General features: G+C 43.2%; 1 protein-coding gene across 2 annotated transcripts; it reads right to left on the bottom strand.

Annotated features, from left to right (window-relative positions):
• Nucleotides 1-881: 881 nt before the first annotated feature.
• LOC141982889 (inosine-uridine preferring nucleoside hydrolase-like) lies at nt 882-22,022 on the bottom strand. Of its 2 annotated transcripts, none has more exons than XM_074945380.1 (7): nt 21,857-22,022; nt 17,669-17,728; nt 16,854-17,044; nt 6,975-7,154; nt 3,128-3,239; nt 2,349-2,485; nt 882-2,072 (listed from the first exon to the last, which is right to left on the bottom strand). In XM_074945380.1, the coding sequence occupies exons 3-7, from the start codon at nt 17,031-17,033 to the stop codon at nt 1,722-1,724; spliced, it is 960 nt and encodes a 319-aa protein (XP_074801481.1). In that variant the 5' UTR covers nt 17,034-17,044; nt 17,669-17,728; nt 21,857-22,022; the 3' UTR covers nt 882-1,721. The 2 variants fall into 2 exon arrangements, with proteins under 2 accessions (XP_074801481.1, XP_074801491.1); XM_074945390.1 differs by lacking the exon at nt 21,857-22,022 and adding an exon at nt 19,970-20,124.
• Between the last annotated feature and the right edge of the window lie 2,698 nt (nt 22,023-24,720).

The following is a 24,720-nucleotide window of genomic DNA, read 5'->3' as shown; positions in this document are numbered from 1 at the left end:
CAAACTAAGACATATTCACTCCAGGTCCTACATTAACAAGTTGCTATTGTTTAGTTTCTAATTGCTGGAGAGCTGGGTTTCTAAAGTAGATAATTAGCAAATGACGACTTTCCCTTTTTAAGTTTTAGCAAATTTTGGAGTCAAAACTAAAGAATCTCTTCTAATAAATTAAATACTCTGAACTGTTGACAGCCACAGCATAGGATTTTACCCCAGAAAGGTAACAATTAAATTGGGTGTGAGTTTGGGATGACCAGTTCGGATGATCACACATTTTTCACAGTGGTAAAGTTATGTATGCAATCCCAAGCAAGTGCTGATAAAACCTTTCTACCACATCATTCTGTATGAACATAGAAAATCCATTTTACAGGATATGGTATCTTAAACAGAGTTTTAGAGTTTTCTTGTTAGTGGGAACATTCATTGTATTCCTAACCCTATAAAGCTTTAATTATAAAGGGTCAGATCCTCAACCATAAAAAGCGTCTTGGAAAGGTGTAATTAAATGTTTTGTTCTTAAATGGTAGATGTTTGAAGCTGCTCAGAGGTTTGAAATATTAGAAGAAGTTCCAAGGAGATGGGCAAAGCAATCAAAGATGCATGATCAATTAATTTAACACATGGCTCTGCAATTTGTCACATGGTTCTGCAGCTTCTGAAGTAATTGCTCATTTGCTTGTGTCTTCAGGGCTGTTCACCTTTCTGCAGAATCTACAAACAAGCGTGCTTTTTTGTTATAAAAACAACAAGGAGTCTGGTGGCACCTTAAAGACTAACAGATTTATTTGGGCATAAGCTTTCGTGGGTAAAAAACCACTTCTTCAGATGCGTCTGAAGAAGTGGTTTTTTACCCACGAAAGCATATGCCCAAATAAATCTGTTAGTCTTTAAGGTGCCACCAGACTCCTTGTTCTTTTTGTGGATACAGACTAACACGGCTACCCCCTGATACTTTTTTCTTATGTAAACTGAACTCAGGTTACAAACCCACTTTAAATAAGATACATAACAGATGTAAGATGATAAAAAACTTTCATTCACTACATTTCTGGACAATTTTAAAATTAGTAACCTGAAGTTAAACAGTTTTGTTTCCCATGACCATGGTCCTTCAAATTCCTCTACATCTTCCCTTTTTACGTGTTTTAAATTTTATCAATATATGTTGAGCTCCTGGATCTTAAAGTGGCTTTTAAATAATACTTTACAAATCCTTAATCTAGATTCTCTAAGTAAAAATTGGCTTGTTTTTCCATAATAATAAAGCAGTGGGAATTAGAACAGTCTATCTTCTCCATCTTACAAACTGATGACAGATCATAATTTATATGTATATTCTAGATTTCAGTGCTCTTTTATTGCTGTTTCTGTCTACCAAGTAAATGCATTTTGAAACTTGGGTAAGTTAAGTATTTACATGCTAAACTAGAGTACTAGCCTACCAGGTAATAAGTGCATGCAGAGTTATCTAACAATTAGGCTGCCATTTTAACTTGCACTTTGAATTCTCTCACTATTGTAGATTTAAATGGGTCCTTTTCATATTCACTTGAATGCACTTTGTTGGAAACCTGACATAAGAGAAAGTTATTAACTAAAAATAGTTTTATGTTGTCTGATAGTAGCTATGAATCTAAAGTTATCTGTACCACTGTAATGAAACCTACAGTTACAGTTCAAAATTAACAAGATTGGGAAATTTATCAGACAGCCAAATGTTATTTTAAAGCAGCAATGAGAAGTCCCTTGAACTTCTCTAAATCACACTTATTAATGACAAAAGCTTTATTTTTCTTCTTAAGAAGACTGGTCATATCCATTACCATCATTCCTCTAGTTAGTGAGCCATTCAGCTCCACACTTACAGCAACTTCTATGGCTTTTGTGACAAAGCTCTCGTCAATTGCAGCAGCCATAGCATAGGAATCACAAGACACGAATCCTGAAGTCCATAACATGTTGCCTGTATTTTCGTGTTTTGACTCTGTGAATTTTATGCTGTGAGCAGATATTTTCTCCATGAATTTAGCTTTTTTGGTGTCCTGATTAACCAACTCATGATAGAATTCCTGCAAACCAAAAGAAAAATGTTGGCAATTAAAAAATGAAGAGAAACGTTGGGATATAGCTTCATGCCTCCTTTTGCAATTAAGTCAAGACTGCCCAGCATTAGAGCATGTACACAGCTTTAGATACAGTTATTTTTACATTCAAATTCAGGGAGCTCTGATTTAGGACCCAGTCCTGTAATCTGATCCATCTGGACATACCCCTGCACCCATGCAGACTGAGTTTCACCAGATTTACCTTTAACATTAATTTACATTAAACATTTGGTATCTTACCCAAGACAAAGAATTGTGACATGTAAATTCCCATGATGCAATATAAGTAGGGCAAGTGAACTCATTTAAGACAACATAAGCAGCTTCTGGATCAGTTGCAAAATTGAATTCTCCACAGACTGTAGTATTTCCTCTGGCTAACAAAAACAAAAACCGAAAAAATAACTGTTCAGTATATTTGCTTATTTTCTTCAATCATTTTACTCTTCAGTACCACAACTTACAGTATTTACTGCACCTTGTTCATTTTGCTTAGCAAAAAATCATAACACAAAAAAGAACATGTCCAAAATACACCATATTTTTAGCATTAAAATACTATCATAAATTTATCTTCTTATAAAATTCCAACAAAGATTTAACTTCAAGTTAAGGTCATTAAAAGGTATTAACTGCGAGTGCCATTACTAAATATCAAGGAAATCACATATTATGGCAACATTCACAACTACACCATCTCATCTAGGGGGAGGGATAGCTCAGTGGTTTGAGCATTGGCCTGTTAAACCCAGGGTTGTGAGTTCAATCCTTGAGGGGGCCATTTGGAATCTGGGGCAAAAACTGGGGATTGGCCCTGCTTTGAGCAGCAGGACTAGATGACCTCCTGAGGTCCCTTCCAACCCTGGTATTCTATGATTCTATGATTTCCCATACTTAATCTAACACATAAATGCATGCAGTCTAGCAATCTTATACAAAAGGCCACACAGCTTCTGAATAAACATACTGGAGTTATTAGTTAAAATGTTTGCCTACTGATCATTTTGTAAATGACTTACATTCTACATTTCCTCCCATGATGAACATATTTTTAAGCTTCATAGGAAATGTTGGATCCAATTTCACTGCCAAAGCTAAATTAGTCAAAGGACCAGTGGCAACTAGAGAAATCTACAAAACATAAACAAAACGCTTCTCTGTACATGTTATTCCAGTGAAAACAAACCAAGAGAGACCCCAGATCACATTTTTCTCAGTGGCTTGTTTTAAACATTTGTTTACAGTTCTGTTAAAGCAACACTCCATCTCTGTGACTTCATCTTCTGGTGGATTAATTCTCCCACTTGCCAGAAGGATTAGCTATGTTGGAGTTTTTTGGAACTCTCACTGCAGATGTCTGGGAATCCCATAGAAATCACATACTTCTTTTTTCATATGTAGTTGTTCAAGACATTACAGTCTTTTCTTGCTTTTATTGGAATACTGCAATAAACACTCTACCGGGAGCTATCTATAAAGACCACTCAGAAGCTGCAGCTAGTCCAGAATGAGGCTAGGTGTAGTGAGTTGATATGAGCACACTGTGCCTGGGCTCCAGAGGTTATACTGGCTTCCAATCTGTTATGAGTGCAAATTCAAGGTGTTGTTTATCATTGAAACATGATACAGTTTAGAACCTGGCAATTAAGAGAAAAAAAATGTACCTCCATCATTATGACATAAATTAGTTAAGATACTTTTGAGGACTGGAGGCAAGATATTTTCATTGGAGAGTGATCTGAATGTGGGTATGTCTACAATGCAATAAAAAACTTGTGGCATGGCCATGGCGCTTGGACTGTGAGTCTATAAAAGTGCCATGTAGCTGTTCGGGCTCTGAGACCCCGTGAGAGGGAGGATCTCAGAGTCCATGCTCCAGCCTGAGCCCGAACAGTTACACTGCAATTATTAACCTCATAGTCCAAATTCCGAGACTCCGTGCAGCAGGTTTTTTTAATTGCAGTGTACACATACCCTGTAGAGCTCTGAGCCCCCTCCCTTCGATAAGCCATCAGAAGCAGAATCTACTAACTTTCAAAAGAGGGAAATCTGTATGTTCTTGCACTATTTACATAGCTAGGTAGTAAAATGAGGGGCAGAACGGACCTGTAGGTGATTTTCTTAAAAAAGTTATCCATGCCTATATTGGTAAGATGAGGCAGAGAAGATCAGATTCCTCAGTATTTGGTTGAGGGAACATTATAAGGACGACTAGGTTTTTATGTCTTTGGGAAGCAAGGACATCTTTTGGGGAAGAAACTCTAAACGGCCTTCCATTCTGGCCAAAAAATTTCAGGAAGGTTGAAGAAGGGATTTAAACAAGGGGCAACAAGTGGAACACTTAAATCAGGCAGAGGACTGTTAGAGTGCATAAGATGGGTGATTTTATTGTCCAGGCTGAAGAAGCATCTGAAGAGGGGGGTGTTCTATTTTAATGCTACATTAGTAAAAAATAAAATGAGATGATGGCAAGAGAAATGGATTAAATTGTCTTTCCGGGAGTACCAGACTTGGCCATTACAACAACAATCTGGTGGCATAAGTAGATAACAAAAAATAAAATGTATGCCATAGACTACAAAAAGTAGAACAGGAGGAAACGTAATATTATATATAGGTTAACATCCACTCATCCACAACATTAACACAGCAATGAAGTTAGATATTAACAGAATCACACCTATTAAGCATTATGGGATAAAAAGGGCTAGATACCTAGACACTTTATAATGTGTGTAAGCTAGGTTCCAGTGACAGTTTTAACAAGAGGAATTCCTCTAGGCTGAAGTCACAAGGGCAGCTAAAGCAGAGAACATAACTGAAATGGGAGGCTAAGCAGGAATCAACTGACAGTAGCGACAAACTTACAGTTCTGAAAGGGCCTCAGCAATTTGCAAGGAAACCTCTCTCTCCAAAGTAGTCAAAGTGGAAGTGGAGGGATGTAAACAGAGCCTACTAGACCTAGTTTTCACTGATTTTGAAGAAATCATTTGGATTTATGAGATTCTCTAACTGCTAGACACAAGCACCTAGAAAAAACAGATTTTGGGAAGGGAGATTTAAAATTATTTTTGAGTATACAGAAGTGAACTAATTGAAATAGATATTGCAAAGAAAAGGATGTTACATAGGCTGAGGTATACTGTAGTCTGCTTTTCCAGTTAAGATTTATCCCTGTTTTAAAAATTTTGTTAGAAGAAACTAATTAAATAAATAAATAAATAAAATCTATAATTGCTTATAATGAAGATTACAAGCACATCATCAAAAGAAAAAGTCTTTATAAAACCTGGAAGAGCAGGAAAAAATAAGAAACTCATTCAACTGAATCTATCTACAGCATGTACAAAAATAATCGTTACAGCAAAAATGCAAGGAAAACATGGTAGATACAATTTGTTCTTAATATTTTTTTAATGTACTAAAGGGAAGCCTGAGGGAAAGTTAGTGTAGGTCACCCTAAAGCCTAGAGGTTGACAGAACACATTAGAATGAGAAGCTAAATAAAGTTTTGCCAAAAGTGTACAGATTAGACAAGGAAAACATATCGTAACAACTATACCAAAGATGGTGTTTGGGAGCACAGGATGAAGACAATATAATCATGAGCAGAGTTCTCTGTAAAACTGAAAATATTAAGAGAAAACCCCAAAATGCAAGAAAGATAGTCAATAGGATCCTAGGCTGCATTTGAGGAGAGACATTATAAACTAGACTAAGAAAATTAATATTTTAATTTTTCTATAAGTTTGAGAAGAGTGTTAGAATTAGAGATCCGGAAAATCAAGTAATCAGTTTAGCTACTGAACAGTTACACCATTAGTGAAGACAGACACTTCATTATGCCATTCCACCAATGTGCCACAACTCTGACCACCTCTAGAGGCAAGATATTGTTCATAGACTCCATGTCCATTCAATCCTTGGTCTCTGCTGGAACTGTTATCTATCTTTTGTCAATCACTATCAAGTCCAGAGGTGGCTTTTGTCATTTGTCTACTTGTCCATACGGAATTGGACTGAGCACCAGATCCATCTCATTGACCAAACACCCATCAAACAGTAATAGCTTTCAAGCACTACCAATGAGGCCTATAATCTGAATTTGTGATAAAGATGAAACACTCTATATCTTATCTTCAGTCCCTCCAAGTCATGCAATCCGCCATAAGAAAAGCTATGATAGAGAAACATTGAGGCCCCAAAATGAAGTACCATGATAGTTTATGGTTCTTTTAACTCTGTAGGGATGCAAAAATTCTAAAGAAGATAAAAAAAACCCTGATAAATTAAACAAAGGCATAGAGGGTCTTAGCTATTATGAAAGATTGATACCTTGTGCCTACAGAGTAGAAGCTGAGAAAGAGAAGGCAGTAGGAAATCTTATTGCAATATATACCTAAAAGAGGATCACAAAGACATGAGTGAGGACATGTTTGAGGTAAGCAGCAAAAAAACCAAACAAACATATGGACTCTCCTAAACGTTAAATAAAGATTTTATTTCTCTGGAAGAAAGGGGGATGGTAAATCAATGTGTCAAATTCTTTTGCCTCCAGAATTACCTGACTAAAGGGACAGTTACTTGGACACCAGTAACTTGGGACTAGATGTTTAATTATGGTTATTCATGTACAGGGTGAGAAGCATGAGAAACAATTTCTTCCAACCCCAGTGTACAACGCCATGGACTACCAGGAGAAGGTAGGTGGGTCACCTTCCACTGAAGACTGAACCTGGATCCTCCATTAGGATTAGACAGGCAAAATAATGTCATATAATTGCAAGGAATTGGCATAAGCAGACTTCAGTCCTGCTTGCTGTCTTCTTTTACTACATAAAAAAATGATATAAAGAACACTCTCACCTGACCAGGCTTCTCACTAACAATTCTTAACATTGCAATCACAGCATGTTCTTTCTGTAGATGGTCTAATCCTGGAGCATTCGGATCAGGAACATCACCCAAACCATCTCTTCCATGATACAAAGCCCATTCCACAGGACCACCAAGTAAGGGAGCAGAAGCACCTTGATAAACTGGAATCTAAAAAAGATGTAAGGTGCAAAACCAGACTGAATATACCATGGCTGCACATCACCTAAAGACATCTTGCCTCTCTTTACATTTATATTATCCCAGTACTACCACCAACATTTTATTTACAGTATTAACCCTGTTGTTACAGAAATGCACATAATCTATTGTAAGGAGCAGATTATGTTTGGAGCAAGTCTCAGGAGTGGTTAATTATTATTCATGCTGTCTTCTTGTTACTGATTGAGGGCCCCCCAACCCGCGACTACCAGCTCCTCTCCCTCGCCCCCAACTATGGTTCGCCTGAGTGCCTCCAGCCTCGGAGCATCGGGCAGGCGCCCTGCCCCACCCCCCCCCAGCAACGGGCAGGCAGCAGCGCAGCCTCCCCTCCCCAGCCCCGGAAGGGCGGGCAGACGGCACGTGCCCCACCCAACACTGGGCGGGTGGATGGCATGCGCCCCCCCTCCCACCCCAGAGAACTAGGCAGGCGGTGCATCCCCCCAGCCACGAAGCACCAGGTAGGTGGGTGGGCTGCATGCAACCCAAATCCCAGCCGCCCTAGCGCCAGCCCCAGAAGGCTCCCTGGAAGAAGAGCAGCCTGTCTGGTCTGGGGCCAAGGGCAAGCAGGAAGGGCCTCGGGGCGGAGCATGGGCAGGGCCACGTGGGGCTGTTTGGGGAGTCACAGCCTTCCCCAGCCTATGCTAGCTGCCATCCATGACATCAACCATGAATGGGTTTACAAGAAAAGTGAAGCAGGATCTCAGCTTCTGCAAATCTTCAAACCTGTCCTGAAAGTCATCAAGCAGTCCCTGTAATTTACCTTTGTATTCCTCGAGTTTGATTTCAGAAAATGTGTTTACCCTACTCTTGAAATAGGGAAAGTGGTTGAAGTCTCTTGACACTATGTCTCTTTTCAGAAACTTTAACTTGTTCTGGAAGCTGAAGATACTCTGAGTAAGGTCAGAAATAATCTTATCCTTCCCTTGGATTGCCAAATTGAGTTTGCAGATGCTGTATAATATCAGTGACAAACATAAGATCCTGCATCCATTGCTCATCTCTCAGTTGTGGATAGGACTTTTCCTTTTAGTCAATGAAAGCACTGATAGGCTCCAACAGTTCTACAAACCTATTTAAGACATTGCTGGTTGATAACCACCTCACAATACAGTAGAAAGACACACTGTTGGGTTTGTCTTCAAGATCCAGCTCTTCAGTGAAATTTTTGAACTGTTGATGAGTCTTCCCATTTGAGCGGATGAAATTGACAATTTCTGGGACTATTTTTGTAACATTTTCATACTTGAAGTATCTGCCTGTGAGATGTTCATGATGGATGATGTAATGAACAAGGAGAAACTCTGGAAATTTGGGATTGCGCTTCAAGAGTCCAATCAGGCCTACTTTTTCCCCCCACCACCGCAGGTGTTCCATCCATTGCAACACTGACAAGTTTATCCAGTGGCACATCGGCATTTGTCAATGCTTCGTCAAGTGCATTCTTTGTCAACACCATGGGTTGTTTTTTTTAGCGCCACTAAGTCCAACATTTCTTCTTTCACAATTACATCTGTGGAAACATAGCGAAAAAATATCGCCAGCTGCGGTTTATCTTGAATATCTGTGGATTCATCAACAGCTAGGCTGAATGCTAGAGAATTCTTTAGATCGTTTTGCATGTTGCTTGCAACACCGTCACTGATCTGGGAGATCTGCCTCTCCATAATGTGGCATGAAATTGGAATTTGCTGTATTAATCACTGAAGTTTAGTGTTACTTGGATTTAAAATTGCAACCACTTCTGCAATATTCTTCTTAACAAATTCTCCATCACAACATGGACATTTAGCAGGAGCGATATTCCATGCCATAACAAAACTAGCTTAAGTCATTGTGTCAGCTTCCTTACCGAGCAGAGAAAGTAGTGTCTGTTGACTGCTGAGGCATAATTTTAATGTGGTTAGCTTGTTTTTCCTTAATTCTGATCTAGGAGGGTACTTAGACAAAAAGTTATTGTGTGTTGTTTCAAGTTGCTCACTTTGTAGTGAGAGCACAAGGCATTGCAGATTAGGCACAGGGGGTTGCCATCTTTACTAGTAAATGCAAAATCTTCCTCCCATTCTCGCTGAAAACTTTGGTTTTCTTCTTCATACATGCATTTCTTATAGTTTGAAGATGTCATTGTCATCCATGAAATTAATTTAGAGTTAACACTTAAATCTAAAACTATTCAAATGCAACTTATGAACAGGAGAAACAGCCTGTAGTGTGCAGCGTGCAGGGAGATCACAGCACACGAGGTCTGCACAGCACTACAGTGATGCAGTTTCCTGTTATAATGAGCATGTACAGTTGCAGTCGGAGCCTAGCACCACCGGCAGGGCTGAAGCCCCCAGCACCAGCTCGCCTCCTCCTGCAGGGCTGAAGCCCCAAGCATCAGTGCCCCCATGCCAGTGATGTGGAAGCTGTAAGCTATGTGTCACCCTGCTGTAGGGTGAAACCCTGAGCCGCAGCACCGCTGCCCCACCCCCACATTGGGGCTGAAACTGCGAGCGCCGACTTGCCCCACTTCAGGGGAAAGCCCAGAGCCTCGGTCCCCTCCCCCACAGGGCTGAAGCCATGAGCGCCGGTTCGCTCTCAACATGGGGTGAAGCCCCAGGCTCTGCAAGCTGCAGCTGACCTGTCAAAAGAGTCGCATGCGGCTCACAAGCTGTGGTTTGGCCACACCTGTCACAGTATCTGACCACTTGATTTTTAAACCGTCTATCTATGGTAAATGTGAAATGCAGTGAAGCAAAATTGTAAGTCTGCTCCGTTAGCAAGGAATGAATGGCTTTGAGATTAATATGTGTTGGCAAACATTTGAAAACACAGCTTGTTAGATAAAAGATGTCTAAACTATATTACAATAAAATAGGCATTTGCAGTGTTGTTGTAGCCATGCTGGTCCAACAATATGAAAGAGACAAGATAGGTGAGGTAACGTCTTTTATTGAACCAACTTCTGCTGGTGGAAAGTACAAGCTTTCAAGTGAAGAGGAGCTTTGCGTAGCTCAAAAGCTTGGATCAACTTCTGTTGGCGGAAGGTATAAGGTTTTGAGCTCCTCTTCACTCGAAAGCTTGTACTTTCCGCCAACAGAAGTTGGTTCAATAAAAGATATAACCTCCACCTACATTGTCTCTCTCAATAAACAGATAGAAATTGCTGTCTAGTGATGCAATTTCTGATGTGCATGGTCTTGTTCAGGGTAATCAAGATTTCTAAGACCAATTAATACCAGAACAAGTCAATAAAGTAAGTATCCAGATCTACCCCATAAAATCAGATACCATGCAAGTAATTACTACCAACTGCAAGAAGATCTGCATTACTATGCTTAGGGGAGGAAGAGTTAAATGAAAAAAACAAAGTTTAAGAATCAGACTGGTATCTGTGAGAAAGCAGACACAGAAAAGAAGGTTTCAGAGTAGCAGCCGTGTTAGTCTGTATTCGCAAAAAGAAAAGGAGTACTTGTGGCACCTTAGAGACTAACAAATTTATTTGAGCATAAGCTTTCGTGAGCTACAGCTTAATACATCCGTTGAAGTGAGCTGTAGCTCACGAAAGCTTATGCTCAAATAAATTTGTTAGTCTCTAAGGTGCCACAAGTACTCCTTTTCTTTTTACAGAAAAGAAGATGCTTTTTTAATTCTGCCATGAAAACCTCTTGTGGTTTAGATCATGGAGATAGGTTCAAAACATTGAGGACCTAGAAGATTGAATCTGCAAACTGATCCCTAGGTTACTTGGACTAAATGCTAGAGACGATACCATATATATGCGTTTTGGAAAACTAATATAACGTGTCAATTACCCTATCTGTAGAATGAAAATAATATTTGCTTACCTCACAAAGGTGTTTCATATTTCTAAAGCACTATGGAAAATATGAAGCAGGTTTGTTATGTGAAAGAACGGTTACTTACCCTACAGTAAATGTGATTCTTTGAGTTGTGCTGTCCACATGGATTTCACTCTTACGTCACATGCGCACCATCATGCATGTGAGATTGGATACTTTTGACCAGCAGTGTCCATTTAGGCTGTGCTGGCAACCTAAGTGCCCCTTTGCCCCCAAAGGCATAAACGCAGAGTGGGCTCAACCACTCCTCAGTTCATTTACCAGTAAAGAATCTCATGGTAGTAGGATTCGATAATAGCAGGGAAAGAGAGTGGCTTGTGGAATCCATGTGTATAATATCTTGCAAAACCACACGAACTGTAGCATACATAACTGTTCTTTCTTTGAGTAACTGTTCACATGAATTCCACTCTTAGAGACTAACAATCAGTTATCTACTGCCTGGAGGTGGGTATTAGGAGTCCTACTTAAATGGCTATAAGAGAGCCCTAACAAAACCAACATCTGATGTGGGAGCCCTTACTAAGCAAGAGTGTCTTGTAAATGTGTGGTTTAAGCTCCACATAACTGCTCCTCAGATATCGTGGAATGAGCTCTAGTCTGGCTAGATGGATCTATCCTGGCTAATTCATAATATGCTCTTTAACATCTGGAGACCCACTTAATCAGGCTTTGGAAAGAAAACCAGGAGATGAAAGGACTGGCTCATACGGAACTCTGAGACAATCTGGGGAGAAACCCAGAGTGAGGTCTAAGAATCACCCTGTCCTTACGAAATACTATATATAGACAATATGTCACAAGGGCCTGAACCTCCCCTTCCCTGCGAGCTGACGTAATGGCCACCAGAAAGGCAGTCTTCATCGACTAGTGGGGAACAAGTTGCTGAGAGTTCGAAGTGGGAACCCATCAACGCTGCTAATAACTACTATATTGCCACACTGTATTGAAGTCCCAAAAAGGGAGGGGGGGCTCCTGCATTGGGGGAAAAACATGTGAGGCCTTTAAGAATCTTGCTACTATGTAGTGGGAAAACACAGTATTACCCAGGAGTGAGGGATGATGTGCAGACATTGCTGCTACATGGACCTTTATGACCTGATGTAAAGTCTAGACTGTTTCAGGGCTAGCAAATACTCCACTATTGCTGAAACTAATGATGTCAAGGAAGACAGCTACCACTGGCATCCCAAGTAGCAGACGCCTTCCATTTAGCATTATAAGTAAGGTTGAAGGTTTCCCTGCTTTGAAGCAGAATGTTCTGAATCTCAGCTGAACAGTTTCTTTCAGTAGACATCATCCATGCAACATCTAGGCCGGAGTGGGCACACTTTTTGGCCTGCAGGCCACATCAGGGTATGGAAATTGTATGGTGGGCCACGAACGAGGGACGTGATAAGTCCAGTCTATTCAGCATTGGTGAGGCCTCATCTGGAGTACTGTGTCTAGTTTTGGGCCCCACACTACAAGAAGGATGTGGAAAAATTGGAAAAAATCCAGCGGCGGGCAACAAAAATGATTAGGGGGCTGGAGCACATGATTTATGAGGAGAGGCTGAGGGAACTGGGATTATTTAGTCTGCAGCAGAGAAGAATGAGGGGGGATTTGATAGCTGATTTCAACTACCTGAAAGACGATGGATCTAGACTGTTCTCAGTGCTAGCAGATTGCAGAACAAGGAGTAATGGTCTCAAGTTGCAGTGGGGGAGGTTTAGGTTGGATATGAGGGAAAAGTTTTCTCACTAGGAGGGTGGTGAAGCACTGGAATGGGTTACCTAGGGAGGTGGTAGAATCTCCTTCCCTAGAGGTTTTTAAGGTCAGGTTTGACAAAGCCCTGGCTGAGATGATTTAGTTGGGGACTGGTCCTGCTTTGAGCAGGGGATTGGACTAGATGACCTCCTGAGGTCCCTTCCAACCCTGATATTCTATGATTCTGTGAATGCCCACGAAATTGGGGGTATGGGTGTAGGAGGGGGTGCAGGCTCTGGGGTGGGGCTGAGGGGTTTGGAGTGCAGGAGGGGGCTCCAGACTGGGACCAATGGGTTCAGAGGGCGGGAGGGGGATCAGGGCTGTGGCAGGGGATTGGGGCATGGGGCGGGGGGGGGCTGAGGGGTGCAGGCTCTGGGCAATGCTTACTGCAAGCAGCTCCCGGAAGCATATCCCACCTCTGGCTCCTAGGCACGGCCAGGTAGCTCTTCATGCTGCCCCGTCCGGAGGTGCCACCCCTGCAGCTCCCATTGGCCGAGAACCGCAGCAATGGGAGTTGCAGGGGCGGCGCCTGTGGACGGGGCAGCACGCAGAGCCGCCTGGCCGCACCTCCGCGTACTACGTAGGACCCGGAGGGGATTCATGCTGGCTGCTTCCTCGGAGCCATGCGGAGCAGGGCAAGCACCTGACCCCGCTCCCCAGCTGGAGCGCCAGAGCAGGACAAACCCCTGACCCCGCTCCCCGGTGGGAGCTGAGGGCTGGCTTAAATGGTCGGATGGAGCCCACGGGCCGTAGTTTGCCCACTGCTGATCTAGGCTGTCAGGTGTAAAGATACTGGATCGAGGTGCAAGATCTGACAATTCTGGAAGATTGTCAGGCAGAGCAGGTAAGGTGATGAAGTGGTTGCACTGAAAGATTCATGAAATCCAAATACCAGAACTGCTTGGCCCATACTAGGGCTATCATAATAACTCTGCATCCTGCCTCAGTATCCTGAGTATCACAGGGATTGGCAGAAAGGCATACTTCAACCCTGGCATCCAAGGGATGAGAAAGGCATTTGTCAGGGAGCCTTAGCTTGCACCTCTTCTAGAATAGTTGAATGTCTGACAGTTGTTCTGGTCTGTTACTACTCTTGGGAATCCCCATTTACAAAAGATGTTCTGTAAGACTGAGTCTTTGAACGCTCACTTGTTGTCAGGAAATTGCCTGCTGAGTTGATCTGTCAAGGTGTTCAGAATGCTGAAAAGGTGCACAGCCACACATGTAACTTGGTTCAGAATGTATCTATTCCGTAGTCCCATGGCTTCCTGACAGAGTGAGAATGATCTTGTTCCCCATTGCCTGTTGACATAATCCACAGCTGTGGTGTTGTCTGTCAACACTTGTATTCAGAATTCCTAAAGAAGAGGCAGGAATGCTTTGCATACCAAGCTGATACTGAGCCCTAACACATATATATGGCAGCAAGCTTCCTGAGAGAACCAGAGGTCCTGAATTTGAAGGTCATAATCTAGATCAGGGGTGGGCAATTTGCGGCCCGTCAGAGTAATCCGCTGGCGGGCTGCGAGACAGTGTTTACGTTGACCATCTGCAGGCACGGCTGCCCACAGCTCTCAGTGAAGATCCAAGATAGGCTATCATCCCCCTTTCTTCTTTGTGATCAAAAAAGTAATGGGAGTAAAAAGCCACCCCTTGCACTGCTCCCAGATGTAAAAGGGAGCATACTTCCCATTTTGATGGTCTTTCATGAGACAGTTCCCTGAAAAGAGCCAGGAAACGGGGCAGGAGGAGGGTGGGGAGAAGGATGGGATTGAAACTGAATGGGGTGCCCCTTTGTTACCATCTCTGGGACCTATAAATCTGAGGTAACCTCAGCTCAAATTTCTCCAAAATAAAAGAGGTAGTTGCCAAGGGGGGAGGTGTAGAACAAACAAAGTTCTCTGATCATCCTATCAGTTTCTCCACTTTGCATTGCACCTGCTACCTAGTGGAACCCCAAGACTGTGGGGCAGCAGAGGAGGCAGAGGGTTGTCTCCAGTGGAATCTCTGTCTCTTCATTGGCAGTTTTGAAGTACCATGTGGCTGACTGTAAAACTGGACTGAGGTATGCTGTCTATAGGATGTTGATGTGGCTGCTTCCTTCTTGGGTTAAGAAAAGGAGTACTTGTGGCACCTTAAAGACTAACCAATTTATTTGAGCATAAGCTTTCGTGAACTACAGCTCACTTGGAACTCAAAGTCCTAAAGAAAGCAGAGTTGGCCTTGAATCTTTTGGAGGCCACAGGGCTTCATCAAATGAGAGGTTCTTGCTTGTTGCCTGGAGTTTCCTGGGGATCCTCAAACACTGAAGCCACAAAGATCTCCTCCTGGCTATTGCAGTAGCTATTGTATGCACTGTGGTGTCAGACATGTCCAGCATAGACTGTAGAGAAGTACAGGCAGTCACCTGAAATCTTTAATGGCAACAGCACATCTCCTCTTGGTGCTCACTGAACAATTATAAATTGAGACAATCGATTCCAATTTAAAAAGTCATATTTTGAAAGGCTGGATAGTTAGCCACCTTCCTCTGGAGCATAGCTGTTAAATACACCTTGTAGCTGAATAGATCCAGCCTTTTTTGGATCCTCTTCTCTTGGCATAGATTTAGAAGGTCCCTGCTGTTTTGTTCTCTCCTGTTGTGCGGCCACTAGAAAAGAACCCAGTGTTGGATGTAAACAGAAAATCAAATAAGAAGCAGGAACCTAGTGCCCACTGTCCACTCTTTTTGACATGGACAGGATGGATACAGATGTATGTCAGATGGCTTATGCAGGCTCTAGCAGACCTTCATTAATGGGAATGCTCATGTTGAGCCTCCCTGCTGCAGAAGGATGTAGAATGACCCAGTTTCCTATGATTTTCTTGGTATGTCTCAGCAAGTTGGAATGATGTAATCAAAGCAATTTAAATCAGCAGGCTAGAAACACTGGTTTAAATAATTGGTTTTAATCTTATTTTGCTTTTGTAATTTTTAATTATTTTGCTAAAGAATGGTTGACTCTCATTGGTTGGTGACCATTAAAACACGTTGATTTGGAATTAAATACAGCCTTTATACTAAATTTGGTACTACTTTTTGCTAATCAGGAGGCTATAATACACACCCACACCCACACTTACTTACTTACCTGAGCAACTACATATCTTAACTTACATTTATTCAGATTCTTATTGTTTACATTTTTCTTATGTTAAGAAATGTCATTCACCTTTTTTTCTTTACTAGATAATGAATAATTTTTTACTTGTGATTTGTGTCAATTTGAATGGAAATTCAAATCCATTAAAAATGCACAAAACAGCAATTATTTTATTAAGAAAACTAGCTTAAATGTGCTGGATACATGAGAAAAAAAGTAAATGTATCAAAACATGTTTTACATTTATAATTGATTTATTAAACAAAGTATTATCAGTAGCTAGTGAATTCAACCAATTGCTTCCAACTCAAATTGCTTCCATGTCCCTCAAGATTTTAGAACTCATCCTCTCATACCTATGCTAGCTGCCACAGGAAGAAAGAAGGAGCAGAAGGACAATTGGGCCTACTCCACCCTTTATGCCCATTAAGGGGGAGGTAGAAGGGGGCACAAGGGCACCCAAGGCACAGCATGGTCCCAATGAACACTGCTGGCCAAAAGAATCAAAATCTCACGTGCATGGATGAATACACGCAGTGTATGGAATCCATTTGGACAATCACTTGAAGAAGCAATATTACAGCATCAATTCCAAAAAATATCTTAGCAGTGATCAAATTAGTGGCACTAAAATTACAGAGCCTTTATGAAAAGGGCAGAAATTTTACATCAGCCAGAAAAAATATATATACTTATAGGATATTTTTTAAACGAGCTAGGAAAATTACTATTACTATTCCTGGGATCGATATGATGAAACAACAAACAAGACAAAAATTACCCTACATCAGCAAAGAAATTATTTATGGAGGAGAAACTGTAAAAGGTGACCCTACCCTATGCGAGTTGATGATTTTTAAACAAGACCTGACACAAAGATAAACCCATTCACATACATTTAAGAGACTGATTACCTCAAGCCTGTTACAAACTTGTAGCACACGAAGTACATTTTTGCAGACGTTTTCCAACTGTGTGTTTCCATAACAGCAAGTAATTCCCAGGATTTCAACACTGGGAGATGCCAGAGCCATCATTATGGCTTGAGCATCATCGACTCCACAGTCAACATCAATCAACAGCAACTTTGTCATTTTTTAAATACCTACAAAACAGTTACAAGTGGATTAGACAACTAACCTAATAATTAAAATACTGTAGATCATGTGGAGAAAACATATTCTAAAGATATGGCTACAGTTTAACTGGGTTTCAGTTCAAACCCTGTAGGTTATTTGCCAAAACCTTTTTCTACACACTTTTTTTTAAATTATTTCAGGTTACATCTGACTTTTTTTGTAATGTTTTATGTACCATAAAATTAATCCACCTCTATTTTAAAAGAAAATGTCAAGAATCACTGATTTGTAGATCAACAGGAACCTAAAAATGAGTGGTTAACTAACTGGGACTTTTGAGAAGTTTTTATACGTGAACTACAACATTTGTGCAGTGACTTTAAAAAAATAAAATCAATCATGTTCATACACACCCAATTAAAATAACTGGGGAAATTGTAAATTACCACCTAATACCAGTTTATTTTAAAATTGAGATGATTTCTTAATCCCTATGAAAAAGTGAGTAGTAATGTAGACTCCTTGTGACAGTTAAGTAAATTATAATCTGGGAGGTATAGGCAATACCCACATAGAGGGGGGGAAAAAAATCTGAAATCAAGGAAACCAGCACACAATTATAGGAGCTGGGACACAACTTTAACACTTACCTTCCTCAAAGCTTCCTTCCCAAATAGAAAATAGTTTATGGTGGTCTCCACTGCAATTATCTTAAATGAGATGAGGAAATATTATTCATACTCAGTAGAACTGCAACCATTTTCTGCTACCTTACATTCTTATACCTTCATAGTCACTGACTTCTAGTTTTCCCTGGAAGTGCTCCACCCTTGCTCCGTCCCAAAGCCCTGCCCCCTTTCCCCAAGGCCCCCGCCCACCTGCCCCTCCCTGCTTTCTGCCCTCCCCCAAACCCTTCCCTGAGCCTCCAAAAAGCTGTTTGATGGCAGCTGCCAATCAGCTATTTGGTGGTGTTGCCGAACAGCTGTGGCTGGTGGGTACTGAGCACCCACTATTTTTTTCCCCCGTGACTGCTCCAGCGCCAGAGCACCCATGGAGTTGACGCCTACGCAACTGTCAAATCTTGTTGACATTAATGATAGGTTACCCCATTTGCTTTCTGTGACTTAGTTTATCTTTGAAGTTCAAAGCGCACCCGGGACATCTCCCTTTTAACTGAATCTGAGTCAACAAAGTCCCAAACACCTCTCCCGGCCCTCCCGCGCCTTTATCTCACATAATCTAATTCAGTGCTTTCAACAACACTTCATTAGCTACACTTCCATGAGACAGTTCTCAGTGTTCATCTTTTGGATCCACCCTTAGATTTGCTCAATACTTCTGGAAAAAAATTGCTATCAGGAATGTGTGTTGACACACTCCTCAATCACACACCCCCAGGCATTCCTGAGACAGCTGTATTCAGTTGTTTTCCCCCCTTCCTTCACCTCTAACAAGGTGCTTCTTGCTCGGACCCATTTGAGAAGTCTTGCGGCAGAGAAGACTGATTTTTTTTTTCTGTCATTGTTTCTCTGCATTATAGCCACCCAATTAATTGATTAAGCAATAATGGGAGAGTAATATTCCAAAACAGGTTCTGCCAGGTGCCTTAGGTAGCCAGTTTCTGAAAATCAGCAGGAAACTCCCACTGATTTTACAGATGAAGAAAACATGTACAACGCCAGGAAAAGCATTTTGCTAAAACATGTCAATCTAAAGCTGTCAACCCAGGTCAAATCTCCAGAGACCCATAGATTCCAAGGCCAGAAGGGACCATGTAGTCTGCACTCCTGTATAACACAGGCCATAAGACTTCCGCTAAAACAATTACCAGCACCTGTCTTTTGGAAAACATCCAACCTTGCTTTAAAAATTGTCAGTGATGGCAAATTGTTCCAATGACCCCAAGCAAAAGTGATATAAGTTGCCACATTCTACTTCTGAGGGAATTCTGTGCTACTGCACAATGCAAAATTTGCAGAAATTAATGTTTTTCGTGCAGAATTTCCTTTCTGCCACAAAAATGAGCTGCAGTGATGCTGGCTGACATTAGAGGCCGCTGGATCCTCAGGACGAGGTAGCACGTGTCTGGGCTGGTGGGGCCCCATGGCTGGGCTCTGGGAGGGGCAGGTTGTGGATGTCTGGCCTCCCCGGGCTAGGCTGGGGAAAGGGCCAGAGAAGCAGGAACCAGGTTGCCACAGGGGTTTCTTTAACTCTCTGCTCCTGGGGGAATTTGTGTCTGTATTGTTCTCGGTTTCAGAGTAGCAGCCGTGTGAACCTGTATCCCTAAAAAGAAAAGGAGGACTTGTGGCTCACGAAAGCTTATGCTCTAATAAATTTGTTAGTCTCTAACATGCCACAAGTACCCCTTTTCTCTTTATGTGCTGTTCTAGACATACTTGCTGACAGGTATTTTGACATAAATGACGAAAATAATCGAAACTGGTGGGATTATGTGGTGTTATTTTGACAAATAAAATTTGCAGAATTCTGCAACATTTTAAAATATGGCGAGCAGAATTTTCCACGTTTTGGAGGCAGACTGCCTCCCCCCCCGGGGGCGCACCCGCGCTACGCCGCTGTAAGGTCAAGACAGACGGGTGCTGCTCGCACTTGTCCCCGCTCACGAGCCCCAAACCTCCCGCCGGCAAACCACGGGGCGGGAGTCCCAACAGCGCCCGCCCGCCCGCGCGCTCAGCGCCGGCAGCTTTTAGTTGCCGGGGTAAAAAACAGAGCCTCGCACTCCCCTCAGCGGGGGGCGAACCGCCTGCCGCCCCGCCTGCGCCCGCCACGCGTCGGAACCCCGGGGGCGGCGCTTCCCACAGCCGAAGACGCCCCGGCTCCCGTCCGCGGCGCCCCCCCAACCCGGGCCCCTAGCGCCCGGCACGGAGCGAGGCGCGCGTGCTCCTGCAGTTGGTTTGGGGCTCCAGGGAGGGGCCAGCCCCCGCCCCTACCTGCCGCCGCTCTGGGAGCCGAGCCCGCTGGGCGATGTTGCGCGTCCCACACACGTTGCGGCCAATCCCGAGCCGCCCCCGCCCCACGAGTCTCGCCCCTGGGCTGGGAGAGCCGAGGAGGGGTTGGGGGAGGTGTCACGTGAGCTAACGCCTGGGCGAGGGAGGGCGGGAGTCGCGCGGGTGCGCTCGCTCTGCGTGCGGCTGGGGGGGCGTGTGGGGGGGAGCTGACCACGCCCCTGAGCGGTGTCCCGGCGGCGGGTGCCGGCCTAGCCCCGTCCCCCCAGCGCTAGCCGCGGCAAGGGCGGGCGCTGCTGGGAGCAGTGGCGGCACGGGGTCGTGCCGAGTACAGGGCGCCCAGGCGCCGGGGCGTGGCCGCTGCCTGCGGATGTGGGCCGGGGTCCTCGCGGTGTAGACATTTGTATTTGGGCCGCGCCCGCGCTCTGGGACCCTCCTGCCTGGCAGGAGCCGAACGTCTACACAGCAATGAAACAAGCCCCAGAGCCCGAGCCAGCTGGCACAGGGCAGCTGCGGGGTGTCTCGGTGCCATGTAGACGCACCCAGGGTCAGGTCATGCTACAGAACTGCAAAGTTCCCGCCTCAGGCTCTGCCTGTGCAGGGCCCTCTATCAACCCCCCCAGTCACCCAGCAAGTGGCCCTCCTCTCTCTGGCCCCACCCTCCATCAGTCTGGCCACTTCTATCACGCTGGCCACACAACCACCCCCCACTCCATCATACAGCAAGGCACCCCCACCACCCTGGCCACTTAACCAGCTCCCCCATCACCCATGGCTCAACAACCCCCTCCCCCCCATCACTCCCAGTCACACCCTCCATCACGCATGTGAGCAGGCCTCCCCATCACCCCTTGGCCCAGCAAAGAATCCAGGACCCGTTAGCTGGTGGCCTGCCCAGAGCTCCCTGCTGTTCCATGGATGGTGGGGCTAGTGTTGCCACCACAGTCACATTCAGACAGGGACTGATTACCTCAAACCTGTTACAAACTTCATAGTATCGTGGCTAACAGCATTCAGCATCAGCCTTCTCCAGGCAGGTGGCTGGACCACAGTAGCCATTGAGCAACATGGAGCTGTTAAGGACAGGGCTGCACACAGTTTTTCTATTGCTATCTCCTTTTGAAACTGATGTAGTTAGAGCAGAGCAATGGCCTAGTATATATACTTATGTAAAGCAGTATAGTTTATCTCCACAAATTAACACTTATGACAGTATAGTGTATTCCCACAAATTTATGCTAAAAAACTTTACCAGTAGAACAACATCCTCATTATGGTTGATTTAACTGGTTTAACTATACTGGTAATAAAATCAACCCCATAACAAAAATAGTTAAATTGGTTAAAAGTAACTGCATAGACCCAGCCTAGGAACAAGATTCTATCATTTAACAACATGCTTTGGGAACCTGATTCATGCGGTCTCCTCTATTTGTATTTGGTTTAAAAAAAACACATTTATTAAGCTTAGAATAGAAACAAGACAGCTCCCAGAAGTGATCTTTAGAGATACCCACCTGGCAAGCCTCCCTGTGGGAGAAGTTACCATTTTAAGAACTTCAAATAGTTTTCATTCCACATAGTTACAATTGAAAGGTGACCATTAGTACCATATTGACAGACATACTGCTCTGAAACCTTATAAACACACAGGTTTCAGAGTAGCAGCCCTGTTAGTCTGTATTCGCCACAAGTACTCCTTTTCTTCTTATAAACACACAGATTTACAATGCAAGTAAATTAGTCAAGCATGGCTTTTCCATCTCAAAACTATACCTATGTTGTCACGTCATGTTACTGCTCTTCAAGGTGATCTTATATTAAATTTCCAACAATATCCCCACAACTGACGTTAAATTAGCATATAGTTACCTGGTATGTTTTGTGCTACTTTTCAAATCTGGTGTTTTGCTTGCTGCTGCTTTCCAAGTATGTTGGAATTTGATCTGGAAGTAGAGAACTTTATAACATACCAGTTAATTCATAATTTGCTGAAAACAGAAGCTGTGTGTGTAGTGTTGTATATTAACTTGGGACTCTCTTCACTCTTTACTCAATGTGCTGGCATAAGATAAAATTCCATTGATTATGTATTTGAAAGCTCAGACCTTTGCACTTCTCAGTTTTCCTGCACAATAAAAATAGATGTCAAATAACTATCAATCCTACCGTGTTCTAGATTTTTTTTCACAGATTCAGGGTGTGTGACTGGGCAACAAAAAAACAGATGAAATTCAATGTTGATTAAATGCAAAGTAATGCATACTGGAAAATATAATCCCAACTATATATACAAAATGACGGGGTCTAATTTAGCTGTTACCACTCAAGAAAAAGATCTTGGAGTCATCGTAGATAGTTCTCTGAAAACATCTGCTCAATGTGCAGCGGCAGTCAGAAAAGCAAACAGGATGTTGAGAATCATTAGAAAAGGGATAGAAAATAAGACAGAAAATATCATAATGCCACTACATAAATCCATGGTATGCCCACACCTTGAATAACACATGCAGTTCTCATCACCCCACCTCAAAAAATATATATTAGAATTGGAAAAGTCCAGAGAAAGGCAACAAAAATAATTAGTGGTACAAAACAGCTTCCATATGAGAAGAGATTTAAAAGACTGGGACTGTTCATCTTAGAAAAGAGGTGACTAAAGGGGTATTTGATAGAAGTCTATAAAACCTTGAGTGGTGTGAAGAAAGTAAGAGGCGATTACTCACCCTGTGCAGTAACTGTTGTTCTTTGAGATGAGTGTCTCAGTGGGTGCTCCACTTCAGGTAGGGCCGGATTAACCTTTTGTGGGCCCCTATGTAGTCATTGTGGGCTCCGAGTGTGGGCCTGGTGTGGCAGTGCCATTGGTGCCATAGTATACCCAGTACTGAATCTCGGAGACATTTTTCGTTTTGATCACACACCTCTACATGACTATATGCATTGCCATACACAGCTCCCTCAGCCCCCAGTTTTTCTCATTGAGCTGTACACCCATGTGGGCAGAACTTTCATAGTGATTAGGGAAACTCCCCACAGATTTATCTGCTTCCTCATTCAGACCTTCTATAGCCATGTCTCCAGTACCCCCTATGTCACCAGTCACCGTATGTGGTCCTAGTCTCAGCTCAAAGTTCCAAAGCAAGCAGATACCTGATCAGTTCTGACAAATCCCTCCCTCAGCACCCATTTGAGCAAGCCACTTGCAAACACCATTTCCCCAAAGTGAGGACTTAGCCCTTGGGAATCTGAAGACACCAGCCTTTTTCTTTCTGCTCCCTTCTACATGCTAGTCTACTACCTGATCACCACTACCTCTCCCCATACTTGTTTCCTTTCTACTTTGGACATGCTCCCCAACCAGCTGGGGCTATCCTCCCGCTGCAAGCCTGACCTGCTTCCTCTTTCCCTGCTCCCCTTGACATTCCTTTCCTACTGGTGACCTCTGTTCCTTGAGGTTAACTCCAGTTTCTTTATCTGCTCTAGCTTAATGGCCCCCAGTAGTCACAGAGCCACCTGCAGCTTCCCTGGCTATAGCCATGTGGCCAATTGCCAGAGGCCAGCCTTAGATAGCTGCAGCTACTAGTCAAGGGAGAGGTGGCTATTCCAAGGCTGAGCATGCTTGAACCTTGCAACGGCGGCACTAGGGACTCTAAATCCTCAGCGCTGGCCCTAGGCAGCTGCAGACTCTGCAGTTATGCACTTCCCTCCTCTAGGCTATGGCTTTAAGTACCTGAGATACCCATCACCTGCAGCAGAGGCCACCAATTCCCACGCACCCCTCAGCTAGCACATAGTCTTGCAGAAAGTGCAGTCTGAATAATTTTGGAAGCTGGGGTGCCAGGAGGTTCCCATCCCTGAGCAGCAGCTCTGCAACAAGCTCACATGCCCTCCCTCTGCTGTGGGACCAGGACCCTGTGAAGACGGTGGAGTTACCCTGTGTATAACCAGTTCCGTCCAAAGCCTCTTGAAGTGAGTGGGAGTCTTTTCGTTGTCTTTAATGGGCTGTGTATAGAAGCAAAGGACCTCATTCTAGACTCTAGGAGCAAAGTGCATTCTATGCTGCACTGGTTTACTATTGTAACAGGAAGGTCTCACGTTACCGAGTGAATAAGCAACACCTCCTACAGCACCTAACTTTTTCTGAGAGGCTTCCCACCCAATTACTAAATGTAAACCTGCTTTGCTTACCAGGGCTGAAAATATCAGGTAGTATGGTCACAAAAGCCAGGCACTTCTGAATTCAGTAAGAATTTTGGATGTGCACAGAACACAGACAGGACTGGTTCCCGCCTAGTTACAGAACTGCAGCAAAGTGGAACAATTTTCAGTTTGTGTGATTGGAGGATATCTGGATCCATATAAGACTGTCCTACATAAATGAGGAAAAGTTGAGGTGTCTTTATTATTCTTTTGTTCCACTCTTCGTTTCTATGGGGAATTTGCCAATGCAATATTACTGTCTTCCTTTTAAACAAACTAAAAAAAAAAAAAAATGGTAATGGCTGTTGAAAATAGCTATTCCAGTCCTAGTTAGCACTGGGAAGACCCCAGCATTTGTTGCTCAATTTTATCCTACTTTTTCTACAGCAAATTACAGTGGATCAGCATATTTGATTTGGGAGAAACGAAGTAACAGCTGCCCAAATTGAGCTTGAGCACTCCTGAATTTTGAGGGTGTTCAAACCTGGAAGGCAGGTGCTAGATTCCCTTTCTGAATATTAGGTAAATCTGGAAAG

The sequence above is a fragment of the Natator depressus genome, chromosome 1 (genome assembly GCF_965152275.1).
Source record: "Natator depressus isolate rNatDep1 chromosome 1, rNatDep2.hap1, whole genome shotgun sequence".
Taxonomy (NCBI): Eukaryota; Metazoa; Chordata; order Testudines; family Cheloniidae; genus Natator; species Natator depressus.
The sequence above is the reverse complement of the archived record's forward strand: the minus strand, read 5'-3'. Positions and strand labels throughout refer to the sequence as shown.